Here is a 19974-nt window from a genome sequence, read left to right on the forward strand (position 1 = left end):
GAACATGTTCCTATATCCCGATGTTTCTTCTTGTAGGCCTAATTGTTACTTTCCACCGTTCTCTCATCTTGTCTTTTGTGCCGTGAGGCAAAGAAGAATGAATATTTTCACGCATTATGATCTAAAAGCACATATACTTATGACGAGAGACACGACTTTGACATTTCAGGATTTTTTCCTGGAATGTAAAGATTCAAGGTTTAGAACATAAAACTATTAAATGCAGTTCCATATGATCATAAAAAACCTATGGTATTTAGTGACATCTGTTGGACTTCAGAGGGTACTCCATCATGAGCGGGTGAACCTACGTGAGTGACTACGTACAGGCGTGTTTGACCTTTGGTTTCTGACCTTATTGGAAAGCTGTTAATGTTACTTGGCTACTGGTCGTGAGTTTACAAACGATTAGCACAGAAGATGGAGATGTGAGTAGAATTAAGGGAACTTTACCCAGACAGGATCTTTGTGTAGTTTCAGAAATACAGAGGATTTGCTTTGATAACACTACAAGGCAAGCAAAGGAAAGCTGTCTGGCCTCCAGGCTTGACTTTGCTGCTAATGCAGTCCTGAAAAACCACATGGAAATGCTGACATTTCCCCAAGGCCCTGTAGTACTTGTGTGTGGGCCTTAACATGTGCGTGCATGTGTTGTTTGCACAGAGAGGTTGGCCACAAAAAACACAGATGCCCAAACATTTCAGGTGAGGCCATTGTATAGTTGGTTAGATAGATAGTTCGACAGAAACTGAAAAATGCATTTCTGACAAATTAAGTGAAATTGCCCAATTGCCTACAAGCGCCAAATTTGAGAATCACTGTCAATGGCACCAAATAAATTATGAATAAACTCTCACATCAGAAACATTTACTTATCCATCAACGACAAGTAATAAATAATATTCCATAGTAAATCAAATGTCCCCAAATTTATGAGTTGTCCATTTCTCTGGGAAACCCATTTCAAAAGAAAACAGAAATACTTCCACTTTCATGGAAAATATGGGTCATTAAAGGGTTAAATGCAAGAATCAATCACTAATTCTACATTATCATCTAAGTCTTTTTAACACGAGTTTTTAACTTTACTCAACTTTAAAAAAAAAAAACGTAACACTTTTAATTCTTCCTCTAATTGGGAGGATTTTAACATTGTCTTACTCCATCACAACGTGATTCTACCGCTTCACTGAGACCGAACTGAAGAGGGTCCTAGATGAGTGCTCGTGATGACGCATCGAAACATCTCACTGACTCAAAAAAGCAGAGTCCTTCACAAGTGACAACACCCACTTTGCCCACCCGCCTCTTTGACCTACTGCCCTCTGACAGGCGCTTCCAGTCCATCAGGACCAGAACAAACCGACTCAGAAATAGCTTTTTCTGAACTCCTACCGCCATTATTATAAATACACTGCTACTGTATACATAAAATGTGAACCTAAGTGGCCTTTCCACGGCAAAACACTCGTTTTGTTCTGGATTCTATCCATTTTTTTTTTATTCCATGCTCGACATAAATGTGACACATGAGTAAGCCATGCAATTACATGACATGTCCCTCAGTTCAGAGAAAACGACCTCATCGCGTCTTGCATTAAAAGGCGGTGCCACAGAGCCCCAATGGCCTGAATTGGAAGCTCTATTACTTCCAGCTGTGGGTGGAAACTATTAGTGAGCGCCTTCTCCCTGATGAGATTGTGCTCAGGCTCGCACATGCAAGCATAAGACATACACACACACACACCCGCCCTCGCCTACTTTCAGAGCCGAGCTGGAGGGTTCAACATAAGATAAAGGCGCGCTGTTGGTTGCAGCCGGAGAACAAGAGAAAGAGAGAGAAAAGAATCCATTCACTTTCTTCCTTCACTGGACTGTTGTGAGGAGACCCTGCTCAACTCGCTCTCATCTGTAAGTACCGCTCAAATCTTGGTAAAGAAATAATGATTGGGAGTGGGACAGCTCAGGATGAGCCCCCTTATCTCTGCTCTGTTTCTGTGAGAGTTTTAACAGTATTTTATCACTTTGACAAGCATTACATGATTCATACAGTGTAGGATGTTTCACAACAGTTTTTCATAATGTCGTATTGGACTTTCCTGATGTTTATCAGTAGTTCTCTGTGTGAAAGTTTCAGACACACCATGAGCTAAACCAGTTGTCCATTCATTTGTATGAATCATTTTTTATTATCCCCACACCCCTAACTAACTGAAGCTCCCCTCAAGCCTTAAAAGGATCGTTATGGGACATACATGCTGGTGCAAAATGTTGTTTACTGCTAAAACAAATACACTCTGGTGCTTACATGTTTGTTCTCATGCTTACATTCCTTCACTGCTACCCTGGAGAACCTTATGTGACACAAATGCAGTTGCTGGGACAGTTTCTAACGAGTGCGACATGTTTCTGTGACGGCTGTCTACCTGTGGAATTTTTCAGAGGACATCCTAAATTTGATCAAAAGTCAATCACCGGGATTTTATTGTCCTGTTGTGGCCATATGAGTTCCTCTGATTATATAAGGTGTATTTATTGTGGTGGATAAGAGTCGCATGTTGACTGACAACCAGTGTCAGTTGAAATGAAGCTATTTGTTAAGGGTTCACGGATATTGGGTGGACTAAACTCATGCTTGTGTGTAGCCATTTAGCCTGTCTGATTGTGAATCAGGTTGTTCTCCTTCAGCATGTGATTACATCTCAAGGGGATTTGTTTATTTCGGAAGGCATAAAAGAATGAATGGAAAAGGAGAATCACTTTCAAAAGTAATGACAAGAGAACTGGTTTTACAGAAAATTTCTTTCTTTCTATTTTTCCCTTCTTTATAGTACCTTTTTTTTTTGCTTGTACACTATTTTTAGACATGTGGAAGTGTACATCCATGTCCATGAATAAATTGAACCCTCTGTTTATTCATAAAGTGTATTTGTTAAACAGACTGAGGATCATTCTGATCAGTTGGAACAAAGCAGAGATAATTTTTAATTGCATGGAATTATAGTAGTTGTCACCTAAAAGTCATGAACTTTGATAAGGATCTGATTGTTTTACAGTCAGAGTGACTGAGAAAAAAGGCTCTTGTGACTTGGTTAGTCTTTTAACTCCTTGACAAATTACAATGAGTTGAGTTTTTAATGTAAATCTGCACTTTTAATAACCAGATTACTTGGTTAACTTTAAAAGAAAGAGTACCAAAAGATTTGTCATAAAAAGGATGTGTTGTGACATCTGGGGGCAAAGTGTCAATCGCTCTTTGCATGATTTGCTGCAGAGCGACAAGGTGTTTGATGTGCTCACAGTGGGTGCAAAGTCTTTTCATGGCGGGATATATCTTATTGCCCCCAATTCATCTACTTGAGTCCGTCCCTCAGGTCCAGAGATTCAACTATTCGGCAAAACAAGCCTGTGGGTAGAGTAGGCACGGTAAACGGTAAGTGGATATCTGCCCTGTGTAGCATGAGCAAGCCAGACCGCTAAATTATTCACATAGGAGAGTTGTTCACCAAACATAATAGACAAAGAATGTTACAACAAACAGAAATCTCCCATGACATCTTGAGTTTATTGTTTCATGAAAGTGCAAGCGAGGAAGAGAGAAATCAGATGATCATAGGTAACCACATTGCATGGCCCGGGCATGAAGTTTTCTAAGCGAAATACCAGTTCAGTCCAAAGTTCTTGGCGAGCTAATTTTCAGGTATTACACAATTTGGAGATTTGTGGATGAACTGGAAAGCCAAGTTTTAATTGGATGAGAATTGTCTACTAGGGCAAACTATCAAGCACGTTCAGATTCAATTCATATGTAAATGTGGAAAAAATGCCATCGGAAGAACAAGCTATCAAACAATTATTTATTTAATCATGTTTGTGTGCTCCCATGAGAGAATCTGCTCAGAATGGATAACTTGGTGTTAACTAATGGGCTGCTAAAACAGAAATAACTCCATCCTCCTTTGGTGCTGTTGGCCTTTACGCACACACAAAGAGAGAGAGTTACAGGACCGATAAAGATACTTAGTAATGGTGTCACAGAGTCACTGGGCAATGAGGTGGAGGTGATGAACTATTTTCTTTCCCCTTTGGTTAACCTCTGGCTGTAAAATAGCACCTTATCACAACAATAGGGCTTCTTCACAGGGTCAGGTGCCCCGAACTGACGAGCTAAGAGCAGGGCAGAAGGGGTTGCTATGGTGATGCTTGTCATCTGGGAAGTCTTTTGCAGAGGCATGCAGGGCGAGAGTATGGGAGGGAGAGAGAAAAAGAGTGAAAAATGTGGATAGGCCATTCGGTCTTGTCATTCCGACAAGAGGTCATAGTGAGATCAGGGAGGTTTTGTAGAGTCCATTTAGAAGGTGAGTATACATTCTTTGTCCTGAAGATCGAGCCGTAGATACCAGTGTCGGACCTTAGCATGGGCGAGCTAGGCAAGTGCCTAGGGCGTCATCTCGGGGAGTGGGCGCCAAATTGCTTTGGGGGAATAAAAGTATTTGGTGGGGGAAAATACTAATGCTACGCTGTCCTAACATTTTTTTTTCTCAATATCCCTCATATAAAAATTATCTTCGGTATTTTTTAGTTGTTCCCTAATTTTAGAGGTTGTCCACCATTGTCTTAAAAAACGTTAAACGTGAAAATATTGTTAGCTTTGGGGCGGAACCTTTAATCATTCGTTTCAGGTGAACCATGAACAGTGAGTGCACACGCTTTAAGTTGTAAAAATACAATGTTTACACAATATTTTTAAAAATGTATTTTTCTGGCGGACTCCTTTCTACTTTTGCCCACGGCGCCTCATCACCTAGGGCCGGCCCTGATAGAAACACTTCATGCATTAATGTTGAGAAACCTGTCAGGCTGCTCAAGGTTTGCAGAATTAGAACACCTACTCAGCAGTGTGTAAACACCATAGTACACTTCTAAAAGAGTCTCAGCACTCCTTACATTTGCTTTTGACCGCTTGTTAGATATTAAAATTACAACTCAAAGGAAACATGTTTTCACAGATTGCAGGATTTAAAGCGTCACTCCTGCGGCTCCCCTCACTGTCAGGTCCATTTCCACAGCCACCCCTGATTCCCTTTGTATTATGACTGAGGGTCCCCTTGTCAGCCCGCATATGTGAAACGCGCCATCGGCTTTAGATATGCGAGATGACAGCCGTGAGGATTTGTAACGTTTTCTTCAAGGGCTTGAGGATGTGGGCCTTCCTCAAACTATCACTATGTGGGGCTATTTTAGAAGAAAGGTTGGAGGTTTTAATGTGGCAGCTTCCGGAGCACTGTCAAATGACACTTAAGACAGGCACTAAAGCCTGCTCAGAGGGGAGGTTGTTTCACCTCAGAAAACGATAAAGTAAAGTGGCAGTCCAGTGGTTTCAATTGCTGCCATGAATTCCACGATGGTGTCGTGACTGAAGACGATAAGATTAACAAAAAAATAATAGATGGACAGAATAAATCGAGAGCACAGGGGAGCTTTTAGTTATTAGTGCGTCTGCTTCATAATCATGGGGTTCTGGGTGATGAATTTCCTAAAGTATCATTTGTCTATCTATTATGTAGTCACTATGTTTTGTTTCCCAATTAGTTAAAGTGTTCATTTTTAAAATGTTCATGTTTGTTTGAGCGTAATTGTAGTACCTTTTTGATTTAAGTGCCTCACAGCTCCTCTCTGTTGACTAGAAAAACACTTGAGCACTGCTGTTGCTCACCCTGGAGAAGAACCATACAAGGAGGTAAAGCACTCCTCCCTTGATAAATCAGCGTATCCGCCAATAACTACATATCATAAACTTGTGCTGCAGATCCTTGTATGGCTTCAGTCAGTGTTGGTAAGTTCAGCAACGTTTTTTTTATCAATCCTGCAGTACCTTGAACGGTGCTCGCATAGCTGCAACCTGACTTACCTCACATTTGGAAGTAGAGATCACCAAATTGGCTCATTATGATCAGCTCATCTGTTGGAACTGTGTCTTTGATACAGTTTTACAGCCATGTGAGGTCAGCTGTATTGGCAACATTTTCTTGGGTTGGTTTGTAACACAGTGATTTGTTGAAATTCTAAATGTGAACAATACAAGCTGTTAGTTTTGTTCACTATCTTTCAAGGATCAAGAATTCTGCTCAGTGGATTGTGTGTAGTAGTTCCAACTGATGAAGTCAATGATTAACTCGGCGCTCAGAATCCAAGGCTTAGTTAGGTTCAACGGATGCTTAAGGGAGAGTTTTATTTGTCCCATAAAAGGTCTTGGATCATAGTATTATCATCTCTTGGCTGTGTGCTTGATTTATTAATGATGCAATCTTTTCCCACAACTACAAATCATTAGGTTGCCGTTGGTTAGTCCTAGAGTTGAAGAAATCCCACATTTAACACTAAGCATTGCCATTCATTGGCTTTAGAAGGTCAAGTAGGACAATGACATATGGTCTGTCATTTATTTATTGACCATGATAACATCTTACAGGAACAAGTAATTTTATTAGCATATTTTTGCTGCCAAATTGAATACAAACTACAAATCAGGCATTCTGAACATTCCATCTCTGATCTGATGTTCTAAAACTGCTGCTAATTGTCTGGTTTCTTGTCTGATTGAGGTTTAAGACTATTTCACGGTGAGCCAATGAGTCACAATGCAGAACTGTGGTTTTAAAAAAAAGGTTCCATTTTGAATGTACATGAAAGGTGCGCTTGATAATTCATAATCTCAAAATCTCTTTGTACTGTTTCCTAACATCTGGCCCATTCCTCTAGACAGGAGCACATTATCATATTCCAAATATCTCATCTTGCATTCCCTGCGTTACGCCAAGAAAAACCACGGGTGCTATTTGACCGAGCTACAAATAGGAAGCAGGAAGTCTGGTTCTTTGCAAGAACTATCTCAAAAGACTCATTTGATCTTCATCTGAGGTGCACCTGGACCTTTTATGGCGCTTTTCTTTTCCATCCTGAAAACGGATCCAGAGGTGATAATAGGCATTTCACATGGTGGGGGATTAGAGGCTACAGCCTTTGCATCTGCTCTTGATACGCGGTCATTACGTAAGAATTCACTGCACATTCAAAGGCTAAACCAAAAACTTGGCTGTTTCTGAAGATATCAACAGGGGTTTTTGCCTTATTAGGAAGCATTGATTCACACTCCAGAGGGGAACGTATACAGTGCTCGATGCTGATCCAAAAGGGAAATGAGACACAGAGAATATTACAACATAAGTTTATCCGTCGTGATACTACTTGGGGTTTCTACAAACCGTACATAAATTGCCTTTCCTGAATTTTTTAATAGAACAACATGGAATACATCTTTATTTTTGACTACCTCCATTGAAATCAAGAGTATCTTTTCCATTGCTCTAATGATACTGACTACTAGTGTTCTTTAAAGGGGATATACTATTATGAAAATAGTACTTTTATATTCATGGTGCTTGTACACCCAACAAGAGTCAATGAACAAAAAGATTGTTTTATTGCACTGAGGGAACACAGTTTTTTTTCCATTTGAGTTCTGAACGCTCTTCTTAACAAAATTTTGAGTGCAAAATTTGAAAGTTAATTATTTATTTTTTAAACTATGAATCTCCATTTTGCATATGAAGTGCACTGGACTTTGTATTAAGTGCATGTTTTATCAAAGAAAATTGTAAGGAAATTCTATGAAAGGCAAGATTGCAATGTTTATTTAACACTTATGCTTAGAGAAATGATATATATCTAGTTGTGTGTATGTAGTATTAATAGTAAGTAGGTAACCTTTAAAAAAAGTCCCAATTCAGCTGGGATAGGCTCCTTATTTTCTTTGAATGCCAGTACATTATTTGTGTGCTCATGGGCCTTCTGCTGAGAAGCCCACCCATTGGTAACAGAAGGATTAGCTATCCATTCTGTGTGCATTGTTTTCTGTTGAAAAGATAATGAGCTGGCTGTGATTGTTTTGGGCAATAAAACACCATCTGTTTTCGTAACCCAGTTTATTAACAGATGATGAGTCCCATACCGTGACATTGTTTTCTAGAAACAAAACGCTTGGGATTCATGGTTTCTGCGCTGTCCATTTCTGTTTTAACAGACTGCCCAAAATCCTTAAAGATTAAAATTCCATGTGGAAAAGTCATTAGTGAAATTTTGTGAGTCGGCCTGTTGTGTTCCTATCCATCTCACAGAGACTTTCTTACCGATAGTTTTTAACAGAACAGTCGCATTAGGAATTGCTGTTAAATTGTAGAGAGACTGTGTTGATGTCAGTCGCAAGGAAGTCTGACAAAAAAAATGACAGCCAATGTTGAAATCATTCGAACAGCAGTGTCACCATTCAGGGAACACACATTGCCACATTCCCACAGCATGTGACAATAGAAGGAAGACAAGTATCTTTCACCCAAAAGGCTCAGTTGATTAGAAGCTCGTCTATTTTATCAGTACTTGACCTGCTTCGTCAGTCCAGCTTATTCCGTGACTGTGAACAGATGTGAGTCAGTCGTCGTCGTCGTGGGTGGATATTTCCCGAGAAACAAGAAAAGTGGCTGAGTCGAACGTTTCTCTGAATTACTGGGGAACCAGATAATGGAACATTGTCATGACTGCCTGGGTGCAGAATTTGATTCATGATGACTGCACGGTCAAAAGGTTATTTGTTAAAAAGTCTTGATTTGTCTGCCAAGAATTCAGCATATCTGAACAGACAGAACATTTAACGATCGTTGTTTCTATGTTGAGGACCTTGCCAGACATGTCTTGTACATATCCAGTGACAATTCTGACCAAGGTGACAGAAAAAAAATCTGTGCGGGAGCAATAACGATGAATAGATTGCTAAAACAGTTACTGTACTGTTCACTACTTTGAGGAGATCAAAGTTCATTGTTCAGCATTGGCTGATGTGTATTGCACAAGCATGATCTTAAATCTGGTCATATTATTTCTTTTTAGTAAGTTAAAATATGCTCTGTGAGATATACTGACATCGTTTTTTTTTCTGCAGTTGCTTCTGGAGATAATCTTCCGTACAAAAACGGACAAGTGAGCACATGCAGTCGCAGGTAAAATGTTTTTGAATTGTAAAACCTGTTGATGTTGTATATCTATCTTAAAGTAGGGACAAAGATCCTTTATTAGCTTGAAAAAACAACAACACTAGGCTTTAACTGAAAGCATGTTTTAGAAAACAAATTCTAACCTGATACATTCTCTCACTAAAAACAAAACATTATTTTCCCTAATACAAAAGTAAAGCATCCCTTGGTAATGTGCCTGATATTATGGCCAGCCATTGAGAGTTATGGTGCTACTATTAAGCCATGGAGGATTCCCATGACCCCTCACAACCACACACACACACAGCAAAGCACCTGATTCCAAAGTTCCTATCAAACTGGCCATCATTAGGCAGTAGTAAAACAAATCACCATGGCGACTGGCGACCAGCTCTTTCTTGTTAAACTAAGATTGACATCAGTGACCCTTTCTCAACCCCGCTTGCCCAGTTCCACCCCTTGACTGCAGGATGAGGGGCGGGTTGGTGAATTGAGAGTTAATGGGCTCATAATGCTCCTCTCCTGTTTCCGTGCCCCCCGCCCTACCCCTCTGCTCACCACTTGTTAGATGATGACGTGGGTGGACCTCCACCGCCCACTACTACTACTTTAAATATATTAGGGACCTTCTCACCCAGGCCTGTCCTTACATTATTCTCTGAGGAACAGTTCCATTTCGAACATATTCACATCCTAAAGAGCTTAAAATAGATATTTTTTTGTTCAACCCAGAGTCCAGGAAATACATATAATTCTCATTCTTTTCCTATGGCAGCTTGTTGACGAGGCTGGTTGTCCAAATGGCTTCCCCCGGGAACCTGGGGGTCCATCTGGTCAGCACATAATAACGTCTCCAGATATGACCCAAGAGGTGGTCATCTCCCCTGGACTACCAACTCCTCCTCTCAGTCCTTTCCGGGCCCTGGCAAGGCTCCCTTCTGCAGAGGTCAAGGTATGCACGCAAATGATAGGGAGGTTCTCTTAGGATAAGTACTCCTCTATGTGGACAAGTGGAGTATCGCAGTCTGTACCATGGGCTGCTTGTATATTTTCCGTGGCTGGATCATTACTCAATTACTCATTGACATCACGACTTACTGTATTTACACTGATAAAGCTTTGTTGGTCTGTCTTAAGGGTTCTGATATTAATGGTGGTGGCCAAACTCCCCCCAGTTTTGGGGCATACTATGGTCCCCCATATGGTAAGTGTGATTTTAGTTTTGGAGTGAGTTGATTAAAGTACAACATTTTCAACTAAAAAGGGATTATGAGCATAAAGTGGAATTTTTAATACAGTATAAATGTGTCAATTGTGATCCAGGTGGTGTCACCAATGGTGTCCAAACATCTCCCACGAGGGAGGAAAGGCTCATTAAATTCTCAGGAATTGGCCCAGTGGACGAAACCGGGATGCCCATTGCGCCTAGATCTGTAAGACTTAAGAGTTGTTTAAAAATGAGTATTTTGGTGTTCTGTCAGTTTTATAGACTTTAAGTGGGATGTGATTTTTTAAATCTTCTTTTATGAGTGTGTTTACTGTTCCTGCCTCCTTTATTTTTTTTCCCATCAGAGTGTAAACAAGCCCAGAGACTGGTACAAGAGCATGTTCAAACAAATTCATAAGAAGCCAGACGGTATGATTGCTCCTCCATTTTCTTTCTTACTCACTGGTGCCAGAATTCTTGTCAGTAAAATGGAAACACATCATTCAAGACATGACATTTTTCCTGCTCATAATTATTATTTTAATATTATCATTACACATATTACTTCCACTTGAATTATTATTTTTTACCACAAAATAGAATCCCTTACAATATCACAAGCCACTAGTCCTGGAAAGAATTTTTGGTGGGGATTAATAGTGCATATCCTCGCTCTTGCTCTGTTTTGTTTTCTTTAGATTTTGAGCAGGAAGATTCTGAAAGGTGGTCAGCCAGATGTAAGTTGTTTTCTTTTTCCAGGGATAATCATCTGTTTACATTTCTTCATCCATAATAAGGCGGATTTAACCTGTTACCCAATCAACCAAGACAATTTCATCGATTACACTGGGCGACAAAAGTTTAAATAGGTCAAAAGTAGAGAAAAAACTTGAGGGAAAACCCCCCAACTAAGATCACTTTCGGATTCTGCCCCTCCAAATGGTCAAATGTTTTATTTTTTTGTTATCCTGTTATGTCGCCCATCATATTGTATGTGTTAACTACCTTAGTTTATGTGTTTTCCCCCTTTTTTCCTTACATGCATGTGAACCAACAGGCCTGCAGGTCTCTGCAAACAACACAGATGAAGAACGTGATAAATACTTCAGGCTATCACCACATGGAGCTTTGCCCGACTGGTGAGCTGACTTCAAATTAATGTCACGTGCAGCTCAATAGCAAAGGAAATGATACAAAACATACATACGGTATGAAGATGATAGTACGATTACCAAGTCTGTGTCCTTATTATTAAACTTGATGAAGCAGACATGGCCTTAATCCGGTACTCGGATGATTCGCCTAAAGACGTTTCGCCGACGGACGTTTGACAGACGGACAGGTCGCCGAATGGACGTTCCATCGAACGTTCATTCGGCCGAACGGCCGTTCGGCCGAACGAACGTTCGGTGGAACGTCCATTCGGCGACCTGTCCGTCTGTCAAACGTCCGTCGGCGAAACGTCTTTAGGCGAATCATCCGGTCACGCCTTAATCCAGTTTAAAGTCAAACATATACAAAGCAGAACTTGTCATATGCATGTCAAACTAGTGTTCCCCAACCTTTATCGAAACATAATATATATTTTACTAGAGAAAAAATATCAAGCCAAACAATGTGTGGAATGCTCTTTCTGTGACGGCAGGTAACGCCTCGTGTAATAGAAAGCCAGCATTTGTGTCGAGAGTCGGGGGGGTTGGAGTGAGCTGCATGTTGGGATTTGTTGTTGAAGCGCTTACAATAAGGCAATGATTAAGTTGCTGCCCATGGTATGTGCACTTGCGCACCTACTTGGGTGTTATATTTCAGGAGCCAGGATGTTAGCGAACTTTCAGATCCAGGGAAACAGCAGCCGAAACCCAAAAGCATTTTTGACTTTGAGCCTGAAAATGATGTTCCTCCAGTAAGCATCCCCCAGGTACTATTATAGCTCACACATTTCAAACCTGTCTTTGTTCCTAAACTCCTGCTGATGCCTTGTGCGCGTTTCTTCACCCGACCCATCGTGTTTTTGTTTTCTTCTCACAACAAGCTGATGAGTAATATGTGGTTATGTGTCAATTCTATTCAAAAAGCTTGGTCTAATTCCATCGGTGAGTCTCCACATTTTATTTTTGGTTGACCGTCTATTTAGTGCTTCTTTAGAAAGTGAATTACTGAAAACAACAAGCTATGATCATGAGGAAGAGGAAGAATGCGCTGAGCAGAGGTGTCTTGTGATCCGTATTATGATGTTAACCTTTGGGGGTGCGGCGTCCGTTCATTTCATTTTGACAGCCTCGAGTGTCTGGGACAAACTGTTCACAGACCATGTCAGGTGCTTCACTGTGACTTTGTGGCCTGTGAATGGAGTGAGAATGGCGCTCAGTTGAGACGAAGGCCTTGGCGTTCATTTAGGAGGGGAAGTTTCCTGCCAGCTGAGGCTTTTATAGTTGGACTGGAAAGAATTGAGAACAGATGGAAATTTGTCTTTCTTGTTATGTTCAAAACATTAAACAGAATTTTGTGGCTTCTTAAAATATGTTGATTCATTTTACTTCTACCAAAAGCAGTTCATTTCACCTTGTAAAAACTCTTACTGATTTTGATAATCACCACATAAACAACATTTAACAGATTCAGCAGCAAAATGCACTTTCATCTTTTTTAATGGTGAAAACAAGTCTACTGTTCAATGTGCTATGTGGGTGTAAATGAATGTAATGCGGTTTTATTATATATCAGTACTTATTATAATCAAATGGAATAGGAAGTAGGAGTTATAAAAAATTATGTTATTCCCCAAATGGAATCATCAGCCATTAGCTTGTGGCTGTGAAATATTGAAACGCACAACAAATCAACCATGCCTATAGTATTTCCAAAGTATATATTTTTTACTCTCCAACCTGATAAAAAAGACATGTTTAGTACATGTGTTTGATAATGGAACTCTGTGATATATTTTTTTGAAATGGTCCGTTCAAATAAATACGAATACCAACAAAGTGCTGTTTTTTTCTGTTTATAGAGATACCGGCCACCGCAAAAACAAAATGAGAAGTTAAAGTCTCCATCCGTTGAGGTGAGAAATTTCCCAATTTGCCTTTGTGCATAACCATTCCAAAATGAGCAGTGCCAAATATGATACCCTTACCTGGGCTCAGGCCAGTCTAGTCTCTGAGCTGAGTCGCTTTGAGGCTGAGTTGGACTCGGATATCCGGGGCCTAGAGAAGAGACTGTCCCAGAAGCAGCAGCGGCAAGGCTGGGGTGAGGTACTGAGCCCCCCCTGCCCCAAACCCACCTCGACTGTCTCAGATGAGGACGTTTTGTAATTCCTCAGAAAGACTGCCACTTCTTCACTGCTTGCTACTCATGACCACATTTGTAATGTTTCCTGACCTGGATGCCAGCTAAAGAATCACCTCCCTGTCTTGCACGTTGCTAAATAAATCACCTCCCTGCAAGCTTCACCCTTCTCCTCACGCACCCACCTCAGCAAAGTTCGATTCAATGTGCCTGCTGTAATCAGTTGCCTTGCAAAGCGCGCCTGCGTTCACAGTCCTTCTACACAGATGCTTTGGACGTGATCCTGCCTGTGTGCTGATTTCTCCCTCCTTCTGTTTCTGAATGTTCTGAAATCTTAGAGGAATTTGTTTGTGAACAAAGGAGCGGAGGACTCGTGTGATTTCAAACTCCCCCTGGGAGTGGTCAGCAACACTGTGTCGCCTACATTTGTTGTCAAAAGAATTCCTCCGAGCTGGGAGAGAGCTGAGGCTGAAGGCAGCAAACTTTGATCCATTTTCTCTTTATTTCCAGGATACTAAGAATAAAGACCCAATAATTGTCTCCAAGGCTGGAAACACAAACTACAGGTATGAGACCACTTTAATAAATATTATAGGTTAAAACTGCAATTTCTTTTACACTCATTGAGACCGCATTCAAAAGAAGCAATGTTACATTCTACTTTTAACCAATATTAATAGATGTGTGGATTCTCGCGCCCATTAAGCCTACTTACGGCAAGGGACGCAAATCCAAATTCCACAGTATAATGCCAACACTTTGGTCAATAACCACCCTAACAATAAAATCCGGCCCTTGAGGCAAAGTAATGACACCTATAGATTCTTCTTCCCTGAAAGAACTTCACTACTTCAGACAGCATTCCACATTTCTGGCCGTGCGTGTAATGCATTCTTGGAAGATTCTCGTTGTTGTGTGCTGAGGTGAGTTCACAGGAATTGACCTTTTAAGGCTTCTGGAGTTCAGTGGTGTTATTTAAAAAGACTGTTGCTGTGAGGAATTACATGATGAGGTGACAAAGTGTAGGTTTTTTTTGTCCTGCTCTGTGTAACATTGACATTGTTAGTTGCTATCGCTAAGCAAAAGGTCCTTTTTTTGCTGAGCAATTTAGAAGTACTGAGACATTTAATTAAGAATTTTTCAGTGATTGAATATGACTAAATAGGGATGCTTAATTTCAACGAAATGGATGAGCAACATGTAAAATACAGTAAATATATTGGAATGTTTTTTATTTTATTTTATTCTTCCAGTGTAAAGTGTATTCGAATGGGGAAAAAAACACTACAAAATAGTGCATTCCCACAACTTTGTTAACATTGTGAACTGACTACCAAATAGATATTCGAGATTACACTGTGAACAAAACTAATTAGCAACAAATCATTCTTTTAACCGAACATATCAAACAATTCTGTCAAATACGGTTATTTTGTGATGGGGGATTTCTTGGTCAGAGGAATTACAGTTAAAGTACAGATACCTTATTTAAGTAGCAGCACATGTAAACAAATAACTCCTGATGTTTATCACTTATTTTCAGCAATCAATCTGTGCCAAAGAAGCCGATCCATCACTTTGTTGGCCCCTCATCAGCTTTTGGTAAGCAAAGTTCTACTTTTAATGTCAATAAGAAAAAAAAAATCCAAAATTTTTATAAGCTGTTTGTTTCAACAATGTTTGCTAGGTTTTCATCAAAGTCTGCTCTGCATAAAAACAATGTGTCACAACAAAAGAACCTCATAACGAGCTCTCTTGTGACTCAGTAATTTAATATATGTGGTCCCATGATTGTATTCCATTGCATCTTTTGTTAACACCCCAGACTTTCAAGTTTTAAGGTGATTTGGCAAAACAGACAAACAAAAAACATTTTAAAACGTGGAGTGATGAAATCTTGGAAAATAGAAAGTAGATTTGTCCTACTTTTTTCCTGTTATAGTTATAGATGAGACAATCTTAATTACTTTTTTTTGGGTTTAGCCTATTATAACCATTTCGTAGATCTTACTTGCATGTTTTGTTATTGTAATATGAAAAAAGAACTTTTTAAGGTCTCATCTCACTGACTTTGCTCAATAGATCGACTTTCAACTGCCAATGACACGATGGAGCGCTCGTCTAAGAAAGAAGAAAAAAAGGTAGCTCCATACAAATAGTAACTTTGTATTTTTCACCTAATCTTATTTCAATGAAATATTTTGCTATTATCATCAGATAAAAGCAGCTCGAGTCAAATTTAACTTCCAGGCTCAGTCGCCAAGGTGAGTTGCCAGATTGTATTAAACTAAAAACATAGTAAATAAGTATTAAAGCACAGCTCCACCAACATACAAGAGAACCGGTGGAAAGCACAATGACAACAATGATAGGTCTCAACTTTTGCTCCTCTAGATGCATTGATGTTGTAAATTATTGGGGCTCATGTTTCTCGCTGCATTCATTTCTCACGCAGGGAGCTCACGCTGCATAGAGGCGACATTGTTTACATCCACAGACAGGTAGACAGCAATTGGTTTGAAGGAGAACATCATGGTAGAGCAGGCATCTTTCCCACCACATATGTGGAGGTAAAAAAACAAAAGAAAAAGATTCATGCTGCCCTTCTCCTCGTCTTTGAATTGAACTTTTCTTGTCACAGGTTCTGTCTCCATCTGAAAAGCCAACGCCTATAAAACCTCCAAGTGTGCAAGTGCTGGAATATGGCGAAGCAGTCGCACTGTACAATTTCAATGCTGACCTTCCAGTTGAACTTCCTTTTCGAAAAGTGAGTTCTGTAATTTTGGTGTAATTTCAGGAATCGTTGTTGGATGACAACCCGCACCGTGGTTTAATTCCGACTTCATTTTCGATTTCTCTGTCTGTCCATGGAGGATAGACGTTCATAGCTGTCAATCGCATCTAGTGAGTTAATTGGAGGACTGTAGTTGAAACCTGGGCTTTTTATATTTTTCAAAACAGTATATTGTCTTATTTTCTTGTTTTCCCTTCAAATATATTTTTGTCACTGTAATGGCATGAACTAGGAGGTGATATTATGTGATCTTTGATGACCATAAAGTAAAAACGGTCTATTTTTTTTGTTCATAGGGGGAAGTAATAAGTGTAACCAGATGTGTCAATGACAAATGGCTGGAGGGGAAAATCACAGGGACCAACCGGAGTGGCATCTTTCCTGCCAGCTACGTTCAGGTCAACAAGATGCCTCGCACCAAATCCTCCACGGACGACTACTCACCAATCTCCCTGTCTCCTGGACCACAAAGTCCAGGGCGTCCCCTCCACTCACCTTGCCTGCAGTCACCATTGTCCCCTCCCAGCCCCGCAAGCATCAGCCCCAAGCGAGAGCACTCCCCCCAGCATCCATCTTCACCTCTGACTTATGGCACAGCTGCACACTCACACTCGCATCTGTCAAAAGAATCTGGCAATCGGTGGCCCCACAATTCCTCTAAACCTGCTTCACCAGCCAACCACAACACTTTCAGCTCTGCATCACCTTCTGCTTGGTCAGCCACATCTGCACATAGCACAGTGAACACTCCCAGATACAATGATTCCTCACAGGTCTGCCCACATTGCCTCCTGTGGAAAGTCACTCCATGTCCACATCTGTTACGCTTTTGATTTTATTTGAGACATTTCATTCTTCTTTCCAGGGTGCTTACACCAATCCCGCTGCCAACTCCTTCCTACCCGCACAGGCGTCAAACGCCGCTGGGTCCACAGTGGTGCAACATAAACCGTAATACAGTACATCAGTTTCATTTTAGAATGATAAAATATGTATAAATCAAAGGTGGGGTGCGGTAACTCTATGGTGTGATTTTGTTTTTGCTACAGATATCAAGCTGTCTACAACTACAAACCGCAAAATGCAGATGAGTTGGAGCTCAGGGAAGGCGATATTGTACAAGTCATTGAGAAATGTGATGATGGCTGGTTTGTAGGTGAGATGCTAAATATTTTATTCAAAGGAACATTCATGTTTTTTTAGTTCTTCCCTCTAGCGCAAGGGTGACAGACTCGGGTTGGTTCGCGGGCCGCATTAACGTCAACTTGATTTCATGTGGGCCGGACCATTTTAGATGTAATATTTTGAGTGTTTTTTTTTTAAATAAATGGATTAAAAGAATTAATTTTTTTATAGATCTAAAACAATGTTTATTTTAGCTTTTTTCATATATTTTTAGATTTTACAAAATGATTTTTGAACTAAAAACACAGAAAAAATTGATGAAAAAATTACAATTATTGATTTAAAAGGGGGAAAATCAGTTAATTTAATATACATCTATACTCTTCATTTTAATTTGATCCTGAAACAAAGTTAGCACTCATGATTTACTTTCCCGGGCCACACAAAATGATGCGGCGGGCCAGATTTGGCCCCTGGGCTGCCACTTTGACACATGCTCTAGCGGATATTATCCAAAATTGCAGGCAGAACTTCTATCATGAGCATCCTAGCAGAAAGAATCTTTTTTAATAAATTAATGTAATACAGAATTTCATTTTGATGATGTGCAATAGTAAAAAAGCAGTGTTTTCAAGAAGCCATTCAAATTGAAAAAAATAATTGCACCTGTTTTTGTGTCTATTAGTGTTTGTGTGCATGAGTATAAGTGACGTCACAAAATGGCTGTGCTCCTAAGTGATGTCCTTTTATATTCTTACATATTTTCTCCATTATCAGTGGTCTAAGAAATTTGCGTTTGACATTCTTAAATACTTTTAGCAACATTGTTTCACATGAAGGCCATTTATACTCGGTTTTTTTAATCCTTTATTGTACCAGTGATTGTTTTAGGTTCTTCTAGTTATTGTGATATATTATTTTCCAAATTTGTATTCATGTTTCTCATTTTATGTATTCTACAGGTACGTCAGTAAGGACTCAGGCTTTTGGGACTTTCCCGGGAAATTATGTGACACAAGTTTAACTTATTTGACCACTTTCACATGGATTGATTCAAAAGAGCTTCTCAGCTTCACTCGTCACCTACCTAAAGATGGCCATGCATGTTCACTCCTTTTCCATGACCAAAGTTTAATACAACAAACAGTCCTCACATCCCGCATGAGTGTATCGCACTGGCTTCATACTTAAATATACACCCAGCAAAAGGACGACTCCTCACGACTTGCAAGCAATGAATGAATGATTTTTTTTCAGCCACAAGCACAATCATGCCACCATGGAATTCATTTTATTGGAATTTATAATATTCTGGGGAACCACTGACTAATGTTTCCATAAAATCTTTCTCTCAGATTATTTTTCAGGTCCTTGAAGAAGTTGGAAGAAGCAACCTGACCTATCTAGAAAAGTGCTTTAAAGAAAGACAAATTATCCCCCCTGATTTTATTCACAAGGTCATTCAGAGAAACACAATTTTATAGCATGTTCACGGTTTTACCCCCGATCGATTGTTAGATGTTCCGTTTTGTTTTTATTTTTAAAAACAAGAACCGTAAAGGTTTTCTCCACTGAAGAAATGTTCATCTATTCAATTGTATGTGTTCTTTTAAAGTTTTCTATTTTCCAGTAAAAACTCACAGTGCACATAATTTGCATGTTAGCTCATTCTAAATTTATTTCCTGCTTAATTAAAATATAAGACAATTTCTTGTGCCAAAGTTAGGCTCAAGTTTAATCTTTCCACTCTTTCTTTAAAAAAAACTTTTGACACAGTCACTAGCCTGAAGATCATGGTTGTACAAAGTGTAACCTTTTATAAAAATTCCAAAGTGTAATATATTTGCTTAAATGAACTATTGGCTTTCCTCATTAATGGAATGGTATTTTTGTAAGCTGTTAAAATAAATGCCAACTGTTGGAAAACTATGCACATGTTATTGTATATTTTGAATCGCGCACAATCATCCAATTAAAAAAAATGTTATTACTTATGGTTTATTCATGAAAAAAAAAGAAATAGAAATTCAGATAAAGAATAAAAACAAAATACAAAAATAACTAAAACCTGCTTTTAAGTCATGTAAACTACATAAAATGTTAATATTTTGGCAAATATGACCCAAAATGCCAATTAATTATTGAGTAAGGTTACGTTTGTTTTTGTTTCCTTAGATGATCAAAAATAGTCACTTGCCCCATATTCTAACAAATGAAGAATATTAAATAGTTGGGCTTGTTACAACATGTAACCAACATCAAATGCAACTGAATATATGTTTAAATTGATAAATAATTCTCTGACAAATTAAGCGATATTGGCTAATTTGTGACCTGTTGACCTCTACAGCCACATTAGCATACACTGCTAGGATTTGGAACTATTCTTTCTGCACTTTAAATTCATCACAAATACACAATACTAAACAAATAGTGCAAAAAAAAGTGCAATTGTTTGCTACATGGTTTCGAAACTCAAAACTCATAGAAGAAAACTCCCAAATATTTCGAAT

General features: G+C 39.4%; 1 protein-coding gene across 5 annotated transcripts; it reads left to right on the forward strand.

Annotated features, from left to right (window-relative positions):
• The first annotated feature begins 1705 nt into the window (after window positions 1-1705).
• On the forward strand, window positions 1706-19394 carry sorbs3 (sorbin and SH3 domain containing 3). Of its 5 annotated transcripts, XM_077601205.1 has the most exons (22): window positions 5696-5740; window positions 5810-5836; window positions 8996-9053; window positions 9823-9999; window positions 10185-10251; window positions 10371-10480; window positions 10620-10683; window positions 10953-10991; window positions 11312-11393; window positions 12064-12172; window positions 13265-13318; window positions 13401-13508; window positions 14053-14108; window positions 15086-15144; window positions 15625-15683; window positions 15760-15806; window positions 15998-16112; window positions 16184-16309; window positions 16633-17109; window positions 17202-17287; window positions 17386-17492; window positions 18424-19394. In XM_077601205.1, the coding sequence occupies exons 3-22, from the start codon at window positions 9042-9044 to the stop codon at window positions 18483-18485; spliced, it is 2016 nt and encodes a 671-aa protein (XP_077457331.1). In that variant the 5' UTR covers window positions 5696-5740; window positions 5810-5836; window positions 8996-9041; the 3' UTR covers window positions 18486-19394. The 5 variants fall into 5 exon arrangements, with proteins under 5 accessions (XP_077457330.1, XP_077457332.1, XP_077457334.1 ...); XM_077601204.1 differs by lacking the exons at window positions 5696-5740; window positions 5810-5836 and adding an exon at window positions 1706-1911; XM_077601206.1 differs by lacking the exons at window positions 5696-5740; window positions 5810-5836 and adding an exon at window positions 1706-1911 and having other exon boundaries at window positions 18817-19394.
• The last annotated feature ends 580 nt before the right edge of the window (window positions 19395-19974 follow it).

This window comes from Stigmatopora argus, chromosome 5 (assembly GCF_051989625.1).
Source record: "Stigmatopora argus isolate UIUO_Sarg chromosome 5, RoL_Sarg_1.0, whole genome shotgun sequence".
Classification (NCBI taxonomy): Eukaryota; Metazoa; Chordata; class Actinopteri; order Syngnathiformes; family Syngnathidae; genus Stigmatopora; species Stigmatopora argus.

Excerpts from the sequence above, each read along its gene's own strand:
- sorbs3 (XM_077601204.1), top strand. Across the intron at positions 10,252-10,370 it reads ATACTATGGTCCCCCATATG|GTGGTGTCACCAATGGTGTC; the intron begins GTAAGTGTGATT and ends ATTGTGATCCAG. Across the intron at positions 16,310-16,632 it reads TTGAACTTCCTTTTCGAAAA|GGGGAAGTAATAAGTGTAAC; the intron begins GTGAGTTCTGTA and ends TTTTGTTCATAG.